Source organism: Myotis lucifugus, unplaced genomic scaffold (genome assembly GCF_000147115.1).
Source record: "Myotis lucifugus unplaced genomic scaffold, Myoluc2.0 scaffold_95, whole genome shotgun sequence".
NCBI lineage: Eukaryota > Metazoa > Chordata > Mammalia > Chiroptera > Vespertilionidae > Myotis > Myotis lucifugus.
The window spans coordinates 1,447,903-1,466,312 of NW_005871143.1; the positions used below are offsets into that span (position 1 = coordinate 1,447,903).

General features: G+C 40.7%; 1 protein-coding gene and 1 long non-coding RNA gene across 2 annotated transcripts in view; one reads left to right on the forward strand and one right to left on the reverse strand.

The window, feature by feature from the left end:
* The window catches only part of MYLIP (myosin regulatory light chain interacting protein), a 21,905-nt gene extending 21,541 nt beyond the window's left edge, over window positions 1–364 (reverse strand). Inside the window, 2 exon segments of the mRNA XM_006091758.3 lie at window positions 66–120; window positions 122–364. Of these exon segments, the coding sequence (XP_006091820.1) occupies window positions 66–120; window positions 122–151 (85 nt within the window). The 5' untranslated portion in view covers window positions 152–364.
* LOC111826675 overlaps window positions 1–1,205 on the forward strand; it is a 1,778-nt gene extending 573 nt beyond the window's left edge. The window contains exon 2 of the long non-coding RNA XR_002830033.1: window positions 855–1,205. This is a non-coding gene — a long non-coding RNA (uncharacterized LOC111826675). The remainder of the gene's footprint in view (window positions 1–854) is intronic.
* The last annotated feature ends 17,205 nt before the right edge of the window (window positions 1,206–18,410 follow it).

Genomic DNA, 18,410 nt, shown 5'->3' on the forward strand with positions numbered 1-18,410 from the left:
CGCCACGAGGCCCCTCCGCCTTGGAGGACCAGTGAGGTCCCCTCTTGGCCCTTCATCCTCACCTTGGTAAGGGCAGTCCTCGCCGTTGGCTTTCGCTTCCACCTCCACCTCCATCAGCACCCGCGTCCGGCCTCGTCACATAGCACAGCATGGCTGGGGCCGCCGCTGCCTCCACAGCCGCCTCCTCTTTGGTGTGCGCCGGGCTGCCGCCTCGCCACCAATCAGACCCAGTTCCGGGCTCGGCGAGGCTGGCCCTCGGGAGGCTGCCGCCCAGCAGACCGCTGCCTGGGCCCCGCGGCCGCCGCGCCCTCCCGCCAGCCGGCTGTCCGGGTCTCCGCGGCGGCGCCGCACTCCAGCAGCCCGACTGCCTGCGCCGCGACAGGGACTCCTCTGATATAGCGGCCCCGCCCCCTCCGGCTGGGGGCCCCGCCAATCACGACGGCTCCGCCCCGCCTCCGCCGCCCCTCCAGCCAATAGCGGCGCCCGCTCAGCCGCGGCCTCACCTCCCAGCGCCGGCTGAGTTCCCGGGCCGCCCTGGGAGCTGGCAGCTTGCGGGCGCCGAGTGCTGCGGGAGGAGGGAGGCTCTCGAGCGCACCCGCCGCCTCTGCCCGCTGGGCGACGCTGCACCGAGCCAGCGACCGCCCCGGGCTCCGAGGCGGGGACGCCTTTCTGTTGGGCTTGAATTTACGGTGATTGCACGCCTCCACGCTGCCGCGGTTCTTCAGAAACCTTGGGTCTCTCCCCCAAAACGCAGTTCGAAATGTGAAAAGGAGCAACCCCAAGGCCTAAGAAAACTATTTTCCCCTGGGATTTGCCACAGTGTGTTGTTGAAGACGGGATGTTCCTCATTTCAGAATACGTCATTGAAAAAGCAATCTGAGTATAGAAGTTTTTGCAACTGACCAATGAGCCACGGAGATTTGATCCAGAGTTTCTGCACGAATCCTCGCCAGCGTCTTCTCTTTACCTGTTGTGCTGAATCAGAACACCTTGTAGGGCACTAAGGCCCTCTCTCAGGTTGCCCATTCAAGCTCACGTCTTGTCTCCATTCATTAAACATTCATTAAGCACCCGCTGTGCTGCCTGATCCTTCTCTCCTGCCCCCAAATGTTATCCTCATCTTAAAGACAAGGGACTCAACTCAGCCCCTAGCAGGTGGTATAACCTCGGTAGTAGCTGTTAATAATTAAAGGTCTGCAACTCTCCACTCATTTACTGTTTGTTCCTCTCTGCCAGCACAATGCTTAGCCTGGCTCTTTGGTTTCTTTAAAGGAAAGGAGAGCAGATGTGGACCCTTTGTAAACTTAATTCATCTCTCTGAAGCTCGGTGTCTTTAACAGTAAAATGGAGACCACGTATCTGCTCTGCTTTCCTCCCCAGCCCCCAGCATTGCTGTGAAGAACAGCAGAGATAATGTTTGTAAAAGCATGTAATGGCCCTGTATATGTAAGGAGATGGGTAACTTCAGTTCTGTCACTGCCTGCCAATGATGTCTGCCCCTACCCCTTTTTCCTAGTCCCAATGACCTCTGTCCCGAAGCGATTATTTCTGAAGTAGGAAGGATCCTGTGCTGTCGATGGACGTGTGCCCTCTCACCTTTCTATGTCCGATAGAAACACCTCACCATATTGTGCTGCTGAGTGGCCCCTTCTTGCATCAACTCCTGCTCCCCATTTCTTTAATTTCAGCTTACTGACCTGGGAAATTTATCTGGGAGATAATATTTGGATGACTGTTATCTAATCTATGCTTAATCACTAGAAAATTTAGAACAGGGAGAAGAGGTAAAGCAAGGTGCAATGGTTAATATTTTTGTTTATTGAGAGACTAAGCTGGCTAAACCAAAGCCAGCTAACCAAAAGCTGTCTAACTTAAGCAAAAAGGAATTCAGGGCACAAGTTTGGGGAGGTCACAGAATCAGTGGGGATTAGACACGAAAATGAATAGGAAGGAAGACTTATTGGTTGGCCAAGAACAAAAACAAATAAAAATAAAACAATCTAAAACCAAAGCCAAATACTTGTTCTGTGAAGAAACTACTTTAAAAATAAATTATATTTCTTGTTTTGGCAGGCATATTTTAAATCCAAGCCCAGATTATGCTCGTGGTATAGGATGGCTGGTTGAGATTTTAGTTGTTTTTGAAATTAAGAAATATCAGATAAGACTGAGGAGAAGGATTTCTTAAAACAAAACAAAAAAGCAAAACTAAAAAAAAGGAAAACAGCTTTTTGGAGGGGAGAGGAATCCTGATAACAGGGGGGAAAAGAATACTCCTTCTACTAGCTTATATGGGAAATAGGAGCCCAATCTCTCTCTCTCTCTCTCTCTCTCTCTCTCTCTCTCTCTCTCTCTTTCTCAGAAGAGACTAGTTAGTTAAGGAATGAGAAAGCTAAGTTCGCTGCTGACTGGGTGAGAAAGCAGAGTGCTGCTCAAAGACTTGATTGGGAGCTAGAAAGACCACAGTAGAATTACTTCCTAGAGGATCCTACCATCTGGTGATGCTGCTAAATGTCTGGAGCCAGTTTCAACCCCCGGCTGGGCCAAACTCCAAAATAAGAGACTCAGAACTCAGCCTGGGGGTGGTAACTGCATTGCACCCAGAGTGACAGAGGCAGTTCTGAATTAGCCAGAGGGACCTGGAGGGTATTATGCTAAGTGAAATAAGCCAGTCAGAGAAAGACAAATATCACATGATCTCACTCATATGTGGGGTCTAAAGAACAAAATAATCTGGTGAACAAAATAGATCCAGAGACAGAAAAATGGAACAGACTGATGAATCTCAGAGGGAAGGTGGGGGTGAGTGGTAGTTGGGAAGAGATTAACCAAAGAAGCTGTATGCATAGATACAAAACCCATGGACACAGACAATAGTGTGGGGAAGGCCTGGGGCTTGGGGTGGGGGGAGGGAGCGGGCTAGAGGGGTCCTATGGGGGAAAAATGGGTACCGCTGTATTACTTTCAGCAGTAAAGAAACAGAAATCATAACTAAGTGGTAGAGTCGACTGAGCCAGTTCAGTGCTGGCGGATCAAACACCCCCAAGCACCACAGTTATTCTCTATGTCTCGAATGCTAGGGCTAAAGACTGAGCACTAGATGGTATTTGTAGAAGGTGATGTGATGATTGTCTGGTTCAGAATTTTTTCTTCTGCTTGAGCGCTAGGTCTGATCTGGCCAGCTGGGTACCTACTCTTGCTCATTTCTCTATAAACACTTTACACACTACTGCAGAAACCCTGTGCTGGGTGCAAGGACAGGCCTTCTCCCTCCCTCAGTGTTCATTTATAAGAGCGTGGAGGGAAGAACACTCAATGACTGTCTGAAAAACTGTCTGCTTTCACACGTTATGCAAGCTAATTATTCACATAAGCAACGTTTCATTTTGCACAAGTGTATTAGAATGTGTCCAGTGAGCTGAAACCTCTCGTTTGAAATACTGGACTTGGGAAATTCAGAAGTAGTTTCATTTGACCCTGGCCTACCATCAAAACAGAGTGGCTCATTTTCAAAACTGGCTGTTTGAAGAGTGAAAGAAGGGATGGAGAAAGAATAGGCAAAACCCGTATTACAAACTTCGGAACATTCAAAACAGCGTTGTCTTCATTAGCAGACAGTTTAAATGATTTTTTTCTATCAGTTATTCCATATTTTTCTATCTGTAAGAATAGTTCATGTTCATGGCAGACTACTTGGAAAAGACTGAAAAATACAAGGGGAAAATGTATCTGTAATTTCATCAGGTATTTTTAGTTCGTATTGATGTTTTACTTTTGTACTCTGCGTGCAGTGCTCTAAGTTTTGATTGGGATATAAACAAATACAGCACATGAACTTCTGGAGACATATCAAGACAGCAAGAGACTCTTGGGGTGGGGAGTTCCAAATCTATACCTAGTGTTATGAATACTAGGAAAATTATAAACAGAAAGTATGATCACCACAAAAAAGTCCAACTAGTACTGTTTCTCAGCTCTTTTTTTTTTTTATTCTGAAATACCACCTTCCTCTGTTTTTCTTTTCACTACCTGTATGCCTTGAAATGTCAGGTTGTGTGATACGCTTACTTCTTTGGCACATGTTATTTAGTTGAGAGATGCTCAGAGCTGGGAAATCATTTCCAACTTGGCACATTTTGTTTAACAACAAAACAACTTTGTTTAACATTTTGGTACCCGTCTTTTGCTTATAGAGATGATCAATAATTAGGCCTGTGTTGCTACAGTTGCTTCTCAAGTCTGGTGATATGCAGGTGCTGATCCACCCACAATAGGCTTTGCTATCATTCTCATCTTGAATGAGGTTGGGTGGAAGCTGGGAATGCAATCGGGAGCCGTGGTACAGAAGATAGATTCAATCTGCCAAGCTCAAACTCACAAACCTGTGCTAACTGGTAGGTGTCCTAACCAGCTGATCAAAATGACACCTCTCCCTGCCCCTCACGCTGTGTCAGAGCATGCCTTCTGCAAGGAAAGGTGGGGCCAACATGATACATTGTGAGGATGGGTGTGACAGGGAACTTGGTGGTGGAGGTGGGGAGGAGGATTTGAACATTTTCAAATCAGTGGAACATTAGGGAGTACCAACTTTTCAGGGAGAAATTGAACAACTGTTAGAAATGCTGTAGCAATACCAAAAGTACATGAAATCAGCTACATATGTAGGAAAACCCACAAGCTTTAAATAAACAAGATAGAACAAGATAAAACCATGAGTGCTTTGGAACGAGGTAACTTCTCACTAGACTTGACTTACATAATTTCTGCCTGGCTCATTTCTTGTTGCTGACATTTGTAGAGTTTGTACCACTTGATGTGAAAATCTTACCCCTGCTTCAGTTATTCCATATTTTGTCCTTGCTGTGTTCTCAGAGATTGTGATTCTTTGAAAATGACTTGACAGCAAAAGTCGACTTTCTTTCTGGCAATCTCTCTGGCTCTAAGTACCCTGTGCTCTGTCAATTGCTTTCTCCTCCTTCTTCTCTCACCTGGTTCCGAATTCCTGGCAGAGGTTCATCAGGAAGCCATCTGCACCCCAGTGTGAGAGAGGCAGCCTTGTCTCTCCCTCTTTGCCCTGACGGGTCTGGACTGAGACCCTCACCCTATGTTTCTGTCCATGTCCAAAGTGTCCAGACATTTCAGCTCCCAGAGCCCAGGAAGACAGCAGTGATTAGGTGGGGTTGTGGGCATTTCCCAGATGGACACAAGCAGGAGATCCTGCTCTTCTTTGGGCCCAGATTTCTAGGAGAAAAGGAGTCTGAGCATGTGGTCCTCGTTGGTTGGTATGAATCTGGTGTCCACCGAGAGTTAGGCCTGCATGGGCACTGTGAAGCCAGAGAGCAAATCAGGTCTTGCACTGACATACTTGGTGTTTGTGTAGTTGCCGATGGTCACTCCTTAATCATTTGCAAACACTTTCCCAAACTACCCAGGCCTGTCTTAGCTGTCTACAGAGTTTGGTGGGAATGGCCTCAGGACCTCACTTGGGTCTGAGTTTTAAAGTAAATAGCCCTACCCCACCCTGAACCCCAGGCCAGTGTGGGAACAATAATAATTACAAGGAGTAATTCTGGAGAAAGGTGAGACGTTCAGCTATCTACACTACAAGGAAGATTTACTTACTTCTCATTTGGGAATATCTGGCTTTTAATTTTATTCAATGTCTTAGCCTGCTCAGGCTAACAAAATAACCATAGACTGGGTGGCTTAAATGACAGAAATGTGTTCTCTCACAGCTCTGGAGGCCGGTAAGCCCAAAAGCAACGCGTTAGCATGGTCAGTTTCTGATGAGGTCTCTCTTCCTGGCTTGCAGATGGCCACTTTCTCCCTGTGTCCTCACATGGTAAGAGAGAGAGAGAGAGAGAGAGAGAGAGAGAAGAAGCAAGCTCTAGAGAGAAGAAGCAAGCTCTCTGGTGTCTCTTCCACGAGGACACGAATTCTATCATGAGGGCCCTACCCTCATGACCTCATCTAAACCTAATTACCTCCAAAGGTCCCACCTCCAAATACCATCACATCTGAATTTGGGGGGACACAATTCAGTCTACAGTATTCTGGAAGGCAGCACTTTTCTATACTCTAACATTTCACATTTAATATATTTTCTATATAATGGATAAGTTCAAATATGTATCTATTATTGTTGACCTGGGGAAGGAACTATTAATAACTCATTAAGTTAGGCTCGGTTCATATTTTCCCTGAGCACCATAGTAATTTAACTCTATGCAGCACATGCTACTCCTCTAACATACATTTACTGGATGTGCAAGTGTTGACTCAGGTGAGGGTCAGCTTTGGGATTCATTAGCATTGTGAATTTTTTCTCTTTCTTTTTGTTTAGATTTCACATATAAGCAAAACAATATAGTATTGTCTTTATCCTTCAGACTTGTTTCATTTAGCATTATATCCTCAAGATCCATCCATATTGTCACAAATGGCAGGTTTTTATTCTTTTATATGGCTGAGTAATATTCCATCATGAGGGCTCCACCCTCATGACCTCATCTAAATTTAATAGAAGATATATATATATATATATATATATATATATATATATATATCCATGTCTTCTATATCCATTCATCCATCAATGGACACCTAGATTGTTTCCATATCTTGGCTATTGTAATTAATTCTGCAATAAACATAGGGGTGCATATATCTTTTTAAATTAGTATTTTGATATTCTTGAGAGATAAACACCCCAAAGTGGAATAGCTGGATCATAAGGTCGTTCTATTTTTAATTTTTTGAGAAATTTCCATACTGTTTTTCAGCATTCACTATTGTGAAATTTGAACATAGTCTTTTATTTGTCCATACTAAAAGAAGTAAAAAAGTAAAGATAAACAAACCAGAAAACAAAATACTTATAAGTAATTGCTTTGGCAGTGCACTGTTCATAAATTTGCCATCGCTATTAATATTATTTCTCATTGCTATGAGCCTTTATTAGGTCTTTAGCATTTACTCATTCATTTACTCAAGAAATAAGTGACATCCAGGCAAGTATTAGGCGCTGGTGATAGAGCACAGAACAAAACTGCCTCATGAAACTTACATTCCCGGAAAGAAAACTGACCATATACAAGATAAACAAGTAAACTGTAAATGCTAAGCGAAATAGTAATAAAAATAAAACAGGGAAGGGGTATAGGAAGTACAGGAATTAGGGGTGCATATAATTTGCAGTTTTGGATAATTGGCCATGGAAGGCTCAAGGCAAAAGTTAGAGAAGCAAGATACAAGGGACAGACAGATGGCAAGCTGTGAATGAATATTTGCGAAGAAAAGGAAATTGCCCGCACAAAAGCCTTTGAAGGTGCCTTTTCGCTGCTGCAGGGGGTGGAGGAAATGAGCTTCAAGTAAGGGGAGAGTTAGGCAGAGGAGTGACATAGGAGCCTGCATTGTATCCATTGTTAAAAATTACTGTTTACTTTCCACATGTTTTTATAGATAAAGTCCAGTTAGATAATTAAACATGTGAATAATTGACAAATTGTCTCTTAGAAACCCTTACATTTGAACCTACCTCCCCTTCAAAATACTAAAAGTTAAAATTCATTATCCTCCCCCACATACACCCCATCAAGCTGATAATACAAAGTTCTAGTTAGCGTCACTGTAATAGATTAGGGCAAATTTATACTCATGAAATTAAGATTACTTTGGGGTTAATATCATTGTTCTTTTCATGACTAAAAGGTAGTTTGGTTTATTATAGACAGATTGTCCAAGACGGGGTTAGGTTTCAGGATTGTGACCCTCCTTCCTCTCCCCTTTCTAGCTCTGATTCAGTCAATGAATCTTTCTCAGACTGTAGTTGTTTTTAATCAGCTTCAAATATATATTTTTAAACAATCCCATCTAGCTGTGAAAATGTTTGCTTGAAAAAAAGCAAGTTCAAGGTAGTACTTGAATGCAAGGTATAAAATGAGATAACATAGGCAAAAATACTTAGGAAAGAAAAAGTGATATTCAAATGTACAGTGGTAAAGGCATGTTATCCCTTTAAATCACGCACACCTATGTTCTGTGGCCTTGTCCCCCATTTGGGGCCCTGCTGTGTAAATCAGTCCTCTGTGGAGACAATTCTTTTGGTGGATGATGGGATATTCATATAGTAAGATCAGTTAGATCACTCCTTATTATAAATGTAAAATTGTGTTTTGCCATTACAGTTTTAGTGAATGCCATGAAAAAAAAAGCATATGATCAGTAATTGAACTATGTATGGCGGTGCCTTGAAATATTTGCATAATGTTGGTAAGACCAGGTCAAACATTTTTTAAAATTTAAAGCTATCTTTTACTATTTAAATTTTACTTAACATAATTTTAGACTTACAGGAAAGAATAGTGCAAAGAATTTCCATACAGTTCCACACCAAGTTCCTCAAATATTGACATTTGATCACATTTGATCTCACTCTTTATGTATATAATCTTTTCCTGAACTGTTTGAGAATAAATTGAAAAAATGATGCTACCTTTAACCCCAAATACTTTCAGATAAGTATTATTCCAAGTAAATATCCAAATATCTCTCTATATAAAAGCTAAGTGACCGACCATCCATCCATCTGACTGTCCGACCAACTGACCGACAGGTACATATGAAGCGCACTGGCAATTTAAAAATAAATGTTGACTTCCACATGCATGATACATTAAAGCTCTCACTGGCACCAATCTCCTGCATGTTTCAATTTTATAATACTATACGATATATACTATTTTGACATGTAATTTTTTGCAGTAACATAATTACCGCAGGAATCTTTCTTCTAATTAATTTCCTTTCAATGTGCATGAATGCGTGCACCGGGCCACTAGTCTAAAAATAAGGATATTTCCGAAACAAAGGTACTTAGTAGACTCTGAATAAATTTGGCTTTAAATCCTAGCTCTAGAAATAATCTCTCTCTCTCTACACCCCTCAGAGACCTAGCCTTTCCCCTGGATAAGAAGCAACCCTGAGGCAGCAGAAGACATGAGCCTGGCTCTGACTAATGATCATAAGCTTCGGGCCTCTGGCAGGCTAAAAATAACATCGTGACCTAAGCTATGTTTCTTGAGCCCTAAGGTAGAACAACCCCCTGGCTATTTTCTCATAATACTAGACAGAGGGACACCAGAACAGACCTCAGAGCTATCCTCAAGACCTGAATAAATTATTTATTATCTCACCTCCAACCAATCAATTCCTCGCATGACCCCACACTCTTAACCCATGGTGTCTTGTGATTTTGTCTTATGTAATCTATAACCTACACAACATTGGCAAATTCAGGCTTTTGAGCATTAGCTTCCCATTCTCCTTGATGGCACCATTCATAATAAAATAGCCAAAATTTTCCCACTACAATTCTCGGTGTCCAGTGTTTGGCTCTGCTAGCGCCGGGGGGACAAACTCTTTCTCTTCTGTAACATTGCATTACATATACAATTATCATAATCAGGAAATTAGCGTTGATGCAATCCTATTACCTAATATCTAGACCTTATTTGTATTTCACCAATTGTTCCATTAATGTCTTTTATAGCAAAAGAAAGCCTCTGGATTACGTATTGCATTCAGTTGTCACTCTTTACCCTCCTTTGACCTGGAATGGTTCCTCAGTCTTTCTTTGTTTTTGTTTTTTTATGACATTGATGTTTTGAAGAGTACAGGTCTTGTAGAATATCCCTCAATTTGAGAATAATCATTTTAAGGTAAAGGCAAATAGAGCACAAAGTAACACACACATTCCAAGGAAGTGCAAAAGTTTTATTAAAAGCCAGACCTTCACCATGACATCCCTCACATACTCTTGTTGATTTCTAATTCAGTTGTCATATAAGAGACTTTGACACTTGGAATCTTATGTGGAGATCATAAAGAGAAAAGGCTAAGACATGTGCCTTTAGTTGCTGTGACATTCTTCTCCCCCTCGCACCCTCCCCCCATCAAATTCCAATTAGATAATTTGAAAGTCAGCTTTGTTAGGGGTTCGCCATTCCTCACTGGCCTAGCCTACATGATTCAGGCTTTTCAAAGCTATGCAAGCCCGCACTGGATGTTGTCATCAAGCGAAACTAAACTATGAAGAAACTAAACTGCTCAACATTCCTTCCCTCATCCACTGGGACTATTCAGTTCCTCTGGCCGGCTTACTGGTTTCCAAAGCCTTTCTACCTTCCCTAACAATGAGACTGGTCAGTCCATGATATCACTTCACTGCCTCTCAGTTCTCCTGCTGTGCCCTGTTTTCAGCTCTCCTCCACCTCATTGTGTTGATGGAAGATGAGTGTCACATTGACCTAAGTAGCAAAAGTATGTCAGCATCAAGTGGTACATAGTAGGCAAGTCCTGCGTATATGGTTTTAATACCTTAGCCCACACTAACCCTTAAGTGCTTACCTTCAAGGTACTTTCAGCCTTTGTCTCCGTATGTCACCCAATAGGAAAGAAAGATTCTCCTGTAGGCCTCTGAGAATGAGCAGCACCCTAGGGTTCAGCATCCTTCATAGTCAGCAAACACAATATAAGAGGAGAACAGAGAGCTGACAGGGAAGCCTTTAGGATCACACCATGGCTCCTCCTCTTCTTCCTACTTCAATGCCAATTAAAGTTCAAGAACCAGGGGAGTAATATTACTAGAATGTAAAATAGACACCAAATCTATGCATAAAAATACCTGGAAAGAAATACACGGAAACACTGCCTGTGATTGTTTGGGTTGGCAGGAATTTATAAAAAGAAATATTATAAGAGACACTTAATTTTCTTTATTTCAGAGCTTTATTTTAAGGGGTAACCATTGCTTTTATTATCTAAAACTAATGCCTCAAAATAGTCAAGTGTTTTAGTTCTTTAAAACATTAATGAGGAATTTTAAACTAACCAAAGAAATAAGACTTTGCTATGAAGTTCCACTATGAATAGACTGAAATTTCAAAGGATAAATGTTAATATTATTCTGCTCACTCTGTCAATTCAAATTAACTATTCAGGTTATTTCCCCAAATAATATTTAGCAGGTATTTATACTCAAGACTAGTAGGTTACTGAAAAAATAGTAAGGACTTCTGGTAGTCTTTAAATTTTATTAAACCCACATTTCTTATTTCTCAAAATACTATAACATCTAATTACTTGCAAATCCTTTGAACCTTGTTAATATAACCAGAGCAAACGTTAAGGCAGAACCTTTCCAAGGTTCTTCCTTGAAAGGAACACCAACATGTAGTTTTGGGTACAAAGAAAGAAACAAATTTAACTTGAGGAACAAGCTATATTGCACCAAAGAGATTTTCTTATAGGAAGATGTGTCTTTATGTATACACACACCAAGTATATATTTTAATATGACAACGTCTGAGATCTTTTCAGAGAAAAATGAAATGTTGCTTTCTTAGTTTAACATTTGATACCAGCCTCCAATATTTCCCATTCCTCCCTTATAAGATTGTTCTGCTGTAAGTTTTCATTCAACATCCACCTAAGCAGAATGGAAATGTGGTGGGTGAAGATTACCAATCTTCAGCTTAATAGGCTAGAAAAGTGCTCTCATGTGGGTTTTAATGCTGACCTTGCAAGTCATGTAAGAGTTACAACTGAGGCTCAATTTTCAGAGCTGTAAACTGGAATAATACCTGTCCTCTGTATGCACTGGGTTGTTATAAGATTTAAATGAATTAAACGAAAGCACTGTCAAAATATAAAGCAGATATGTTTTCCTAATGTACAATGAGGGATATACTTAGTTTTCTGTTTCTTAAAGTTCAGAGGATTATTAAAGTATATAACATAATAAAATAATATGAAATTATAAAAGTAATGTGCTATGCAATGATAGAATCCATGTGTGTTTCCTTTCAAGAGTCATATAGAAGATGGGATCCTTTCTGCCCACTCTCCATGAGGCTACCATAAAAGTATCAATGATCTTCAAAGGAAGCTCTGCTATCTCCCTCATGGCCAGCAAGGGAAAAAAGTATACAACACTATACAAGATCTGAATAAGACTTGTTTTGATGTTTGAAGGAAATGACCAAAAAATTTTTTTTTCAATTTTAAAGCAAATACAAACAGACCTAATTTCCTTTTTGATATTGCTGGGTTTCATTTTAATATATTACGTAAAAGATTTTTGCATCTATGCTCAGGAGGACATTGACTATAGTTCTCTTGTAATATCTTTGTCGGTCATGGTATCAGAGTAATGCTGGACTCAAAGGTAAGCTGGGAAGTGTCCCCTTCCCTTGTGTGTTCTGGAAGAGTTTCTGCAGAATGGGTGTTAATTCTTCCCTAAATGTTTGGGAGAATTTACCAGTGAAGCTTGAGTTTCTTTCCCAACAAAGGCAAATTCAAAGTCTTCCCACTGTGTCATGGAAGCCAGGCTTTCCCCAGACAGGGCTGAGCACACAGCACCTACTTCTTTTCCAGAATGGGGCTACTCCAGGGCAGAGCAATTCTCTCTAAACATCAGGGATCTCGTGCCCCTCTTCCTAACAGTAAGCAGTTAGGCCACAATCTTTAATATCACTCTCTTTTCTCTTCCCTTTAACTCTAAATTGGAGTTTAGAAAAAATTGAATTTTGAGTAAATAGAATTTTAGATTATTAAAATGATTCCAGTTAAACTGAAAATGTACAACCTGATGTACAGTTTTTCTTTAGTTAAAGGTGAGTCCCCCCCGCTACTCTGCCACTTTCTATGTGATTATGTGGAAACTAGAGGCCTGATGCACAGAATTCTGCAAGAGTAGGCCTTCCTTCCCCCAGCTGTGGAGACCAGCTTCCCACTAGCACCCGGGACCTGGGCTTCCCTCGAAGCCCCAGCTTCGTCCGGAAGGTTGTCCAGAAGGACGTCTGGTCTAAGTAGCATATTACACTTTTATTATTATTGACTAGAGGACCAGTGCATGAATTCGTGCATGGGTGGGGTCCAGCTGGCCTGGCCCCAATCGGGGCAGATTTGGGCCGGTCCTGTTGGGAGGAGGAGATGGCGGGAGGTTGGCTGGCTGGCCTGCCCCGATCAGGGCCGGGCAAACTGGGGGGAGGAGCCTAAGGCGATTGGCTGGCAGGCTCCACCCCCAATTGGAGGAGGTGATTGGGGGGCGGGGTCAGCCATGGGGAGGGTCTGTGGGTGGTGGGCCAGCCAACCCCGCCCCTGAATGGGGTGGGGGGAATGATCAGAGGTCAGTGGCCGAGAGAGGGGATGTGGGAGGTTGGCCAGCCAGCCCCACCCCAATTGGTGTGTGTGGGGGCGCTGATTGGGGGCAGAACTGGCTGTGGGGAGGGGCTGTGGGTGGATTGGGGTGGTGGGGGCCCATTGGGGGTGAGGCCAGCCAGGGGGAGGGGCTGCAGGAGGTTGGCCAGCTGGCCCTGCCCCCTATTGGGGTGGGGAGGGCAGTCAGGGGCTTGGACGCCTGGGGGGAGGGAATGGGGGAGGTTGGCCGGCTGGCCCCATCCCTTCCATCCAGCCAGTTCGCTGCCTGCAGTGGGCATCATAGCGACCGATTGTTCCAGTCATTATGGCGTTCTGGTCGCTGGTTTTTTATATATATAGATTACTTGCCTCCCTTAGCCTAAGATTTCTAATCTGTGTTTGCTTGTCTGATTTTGGTGAGAAATAAGTGAAATTATGTAAGGCTCTTGGGACCCAACAAGCCTACATTAATTATTGGCTATTATTACAGCTCCTTTGGCCTTAGTTTCCTCAGATTGCAAAAGGAGGCAGTTAGATTAGATTATGTGCAAACTCATTTTCAAAATTTCCTATTCTACCTATGAAAGAATTTGCCTCTAATATGTTCATATCTAGAGGAACTGATTTGGTAAATGATTAAAATCACTTTTGTCAAGTGTATATATTCTGTAATTTCATTATCAAAATTCTAATTATAGTTCATTTTGAGTTCAATTCTACTGGTTTCAAATTTATATTTTTTTCTTTTATTTTTTTATTGACTATGTGACAAAATAGTTTACCTGGGCTACATTTTGTTATCTTTGTTGAATTCAATTTATCATTTTATTGAACTGGTGCATTGTCCTAGATAACCTTTACCTTGGGCTCGTTATCTCAGTGGTCACTATCCTCCATGGTAACTACAATTTACTCAGCATAGTCATGGCTACCAATATAATCCAAGGAGGTGGTGATAGCTGAACAGCAGAAAAGCACTCCTCGGTCACAAATAGATGCTATGACTCAGTCTAGATAAGTGTAGATGATCAAGTGTGGACTAGTTCTAAATCAGGTTATTTCTGTCTGCTATTTTGTATTGGTGTATAATTACTAAAATATCACTAAACTATTATGCTCACAGTTTCACTATTATTTGGCTTAGATTTAGACTTTTAACTTAAGAACAAACTTAGGTCCAAAAAAAGGACCTATTAGCCAAACAAGTTTATGCCAAATGGTTTCTGATTTTGAGAATAAATGCAGACTTTTAAAATTATGTAATTCTTTAAAATTATGTAGCTCCTGAAATTTTCTCCTCCTATTTTATCCTTTTATTTCAGTAAAAGAATGTCATTCCTCTTTTAGTCTTCACATTCTTGATTGTGACTTAAATAGTGTGAGCTGACATAGAATCTAAAGTTATACAGATTCGAGGAAGCAAAGAATTTTATCTTTGTGATTTTCATAAGTGGTTAAAAAATTACTTTCCCCTTTCTTCATGAAAAAGAATCTAATAGTGTGGCCTTTTCTCCTCAATCAGAGGTTATTTTCCAGGTCATCAATCCAACTTTTCAATAGACAATATTCTTCAAAATTCCTCATTTGAATAGAATCATCACTGATTGTTATTTTCATGTTTTGGTTTCCTCCACTTTCAACCAAAGCTTTTAAAACTTTTCTCCTCTGGTCTTGAAAGTAGAAAATGGATGTCATCTGGGCTAATATAATCTGAGTTCCCTTTCTTTAAAAACATTTTCAGTAGGTTAAATTAGTCCTTTCTGGACTATTTGACAAATAGCAGTGGTGCATGAAATACTTTTGAGTTAATTAATGTTCAACTTGCAAAGCAACCTTATGAATAGATTTATATTAATGGAATCATTTTAGAAAATAAACCTTTTATTTTAGAACTAAAGGCCTAGTGCACGAAATTTGTGCATGGGGGAGGGATCCCCTCAGCCCAGCCTGCACCCTCTCCAATCCAGGACATCCCTCTCACAATCCTGGACTGCTGGCTCCTAATCGCTCACCTGCCTGCTGGCCTAGTCACCCCTAACTGCGCCCCGCTGCCAGCCAAGTAGCTCCCAACTGTCCCCTCCCTGCCAGCCTGGTCGCTCCTAACTGCCCCCCCCCCCGCTGGCCTAGTCACCCCTTACTGCCCCCCCTGCCTACCTGGTAGCCCCCAACTGCTCCCCACACTGGCCTAGTCACCCCTCACTGTCCCTTTGCTGGCCTGGTCACCCCCAAATGCCCCCTGCGCCAGCCTGATTGCTCCATGCAGCCTGCTGTTCAGTCGTTTGCTCATTGGGTCATCACTCACTAACCCCCCCTGCTGGCCTGGTTGTAGGCAGCCATCTTGTGAGGGTGTGAGGGTTATTTTGCATATTACCTCTTTATTATATAGGATAATATACAAAGAATACAGAGAGATTCCATATATCTTTATCCACTTTCGCCTAACATTAACATCTTGCATGATCGTGGTACATCTGTCAAAACAAAGAAACTGACATTGGTGCATTACTATTAATGAAACTATACACATTTACAAATTTTACCAGTTTTTATTTTTAAAACTAATGTTCTTTTTCTCTTCCAGGATCCCCTCGAGGATAGCACATTACATTTGGTTGTCATGTATCCTTAGTCCTCCTGATCTGTGACAGTTTCTCAGACTCTCCTCATTTTTTAGGACCTTGACAATTATGAAGCATGCTGGTTGAGTATTTTGTAGAATGTCCCTCAATTTGAGTTTGTTTGATGCACAGAAGTGAATGTCATTCTTGTTGCCTCATATGAGGGAAAACAAGATAGCAACATGACTATTGCCAGCCTTGATCCCTTAGTTAAGGTTATGTTTGCATTCCAGGTTAATGTAATTATTTTTAATTAAAAAATAAAACTATCAATGCAGTCTTCAGATATAACAAAATTAGATATTTACCAACATGAACCTGATACACAGAAAGTATTGAATTTTAATTACCATTGCATAAAACATTCAAATAATAACTATATATTTATCTTAGTGGTATTTCTTTCTCTCCTTTAAATGAATTATTAAATGTATTACTTATCTTAACATATTTGGGCAGTGACTGCATGGGAATGTAAATTTAAATTATCTCACTTTCTTAGTCATATCAAAGTAAAAAATTTTAAATATAAACTACATATAAATAAAGATATTAAATCATCTTTACAATAGTGTTGAAGAAACATATCAATAACCCCAAAGGTATAGCAAGTCACTTTAGTTGTAATCATTTGATATAAATAGAAGATAATTTTATATATATATATATAAAATTATCTTCTACTTTTCTATTATAGTACCTAAAAATATTTTTGATATTGCACCATAACCTATAAGGCATACATTCTGAAATTGCAACTATGTATAGCAGTAGAACACTGAAAATTTAGTACAGCTTGGTAATTTTATTTTCTGATTCAGCTTGTTTAAATTTGTAAATATACAACCTCAAACTTTTAAACACTTTTTCTTAAACACTTACTTTCTCCAATAGCCAATATCCTTCCTTTTTTAGGCAATCAAGTAGAATATTTAAAAGTTGCCCCTGTAAATTTTGAAATAATTTCAGAAATGCCAATAGTTGTAAGAATAGTACAAAGAGGTCCTCAAACAGGAATTGTTCTATATGCCATTCATCCAAATTCCTCAATTATTAACATTTTACCATATTTGCTTTATTACTCTCTCTTTGTGTGTGATTTTTTTCTACTCTATTTGACAGTAAATTGCAGACATAATTCCCTCCATCTGCAAACATTTCAGCGTGTATTTCCTAAGAACAAGGGCATTCTCTTAAATAACCATGGTATAATTTTTTTAAATCAGGAAATAAACACTGATAAATACTATTATCTAATCAACAGACCATATTCAAACTTTGCCAATTATCCCAATAATGTGCTTTTGAGCAAAAATAAGATAAAATAGAGGAAGAAAAGCATCCGGTCCAGGGTCCACTCTGGGATCACACATTGCCAAATCTCCTTAGTCTCCCTCAATCTGGAATAGTTCCTCAGTCTGTCTTTGTCTTTTATAACCTTGATAATTTTTACAAGTACAAGCTATTATTTTGTAGAATGTGTCTCAGTTGGGAGTGTCTGATGTTTTCTCAGATTAGATTGAGATTATGCATTTGGGCAGGAATACCATAAAATGATGTTGTGTCCTCAAAGCATCTTATCTGGAGGTAGGATGCCAGTTTGTGCCATTGTGGGTGATGCTAACATTGGTCATTTGGTGAGGATGGTGTCTACCCAGCTGCCCTCCATAAACCTACAATTGCCCCTTTTGTGATCAATAAGTACCTTGTGGGGAGATGTTAGGAGACTCTGTAGATAGTCTATTCCTCACCAAACTCTCACCTAATAGTTTTTAGCATCCATTCATGGTTTCCGCATGAATTATCATTACTATGATTTTTACCAAATATCGATTTTTCTCATTCTATCATTCTTTTTACATTTATTTGTTGATATCTTACTATAGGGAAGAGATTTTCCTTCTCATTCATTCATTCGTTTATTTCTTTCATTGATTTACTTTTAACAATATAGACTGGCGGATTCTTATTTTATTCAGTTGTACATAATTTGTTACTATCATTATTTTTTTATGTTAAAGTTGTCCTAGATTTGGCCAGTGAGAACCCTTAAAGCTGTTTCTTATATCCTTTTGACATGGCTCAATTCTTCTTTGAACAAACACTTCTTTTTGATGCAAGATGTTTCAGGTTCATCTTTCATTTTCTTTGTTCTAATCCTTGAATCAGCCACTTCTCCAAGGAGCCCTTGTTTCTTTTAGTGAAGAATATTATTTGGACTCTAGGTATGCTCATTGTTATTATTTGGACTCTAGGTATGCTCATTGTTATTGGCAAGACATTGTTTTTAGGCCCTTTTAGCAGACAGAGCTAGGGTGTGTGTGTGTGTGTGTGTGTATGGGCACATGTGCATGGCTGGGTTCCCCGAGAATCCCCCAGACAGACATTAGTGAGCAGAAAGTTTATTAGGAAGCATCTAGGGTTGAACTCCTGTAGAATGCAAGGGAAGGAAGCAGAATTGGGCAAAGGGAGAAGATGAGCTCTAATGTAGTCTCTACAAAGACCTCCGCTGATCCAGTGGGAGCTCTGATGCTAGATGGTTCTGAGTCAGGGTGAGAGATCAAGGCCTTTATATCCCTGCATCAATCATTC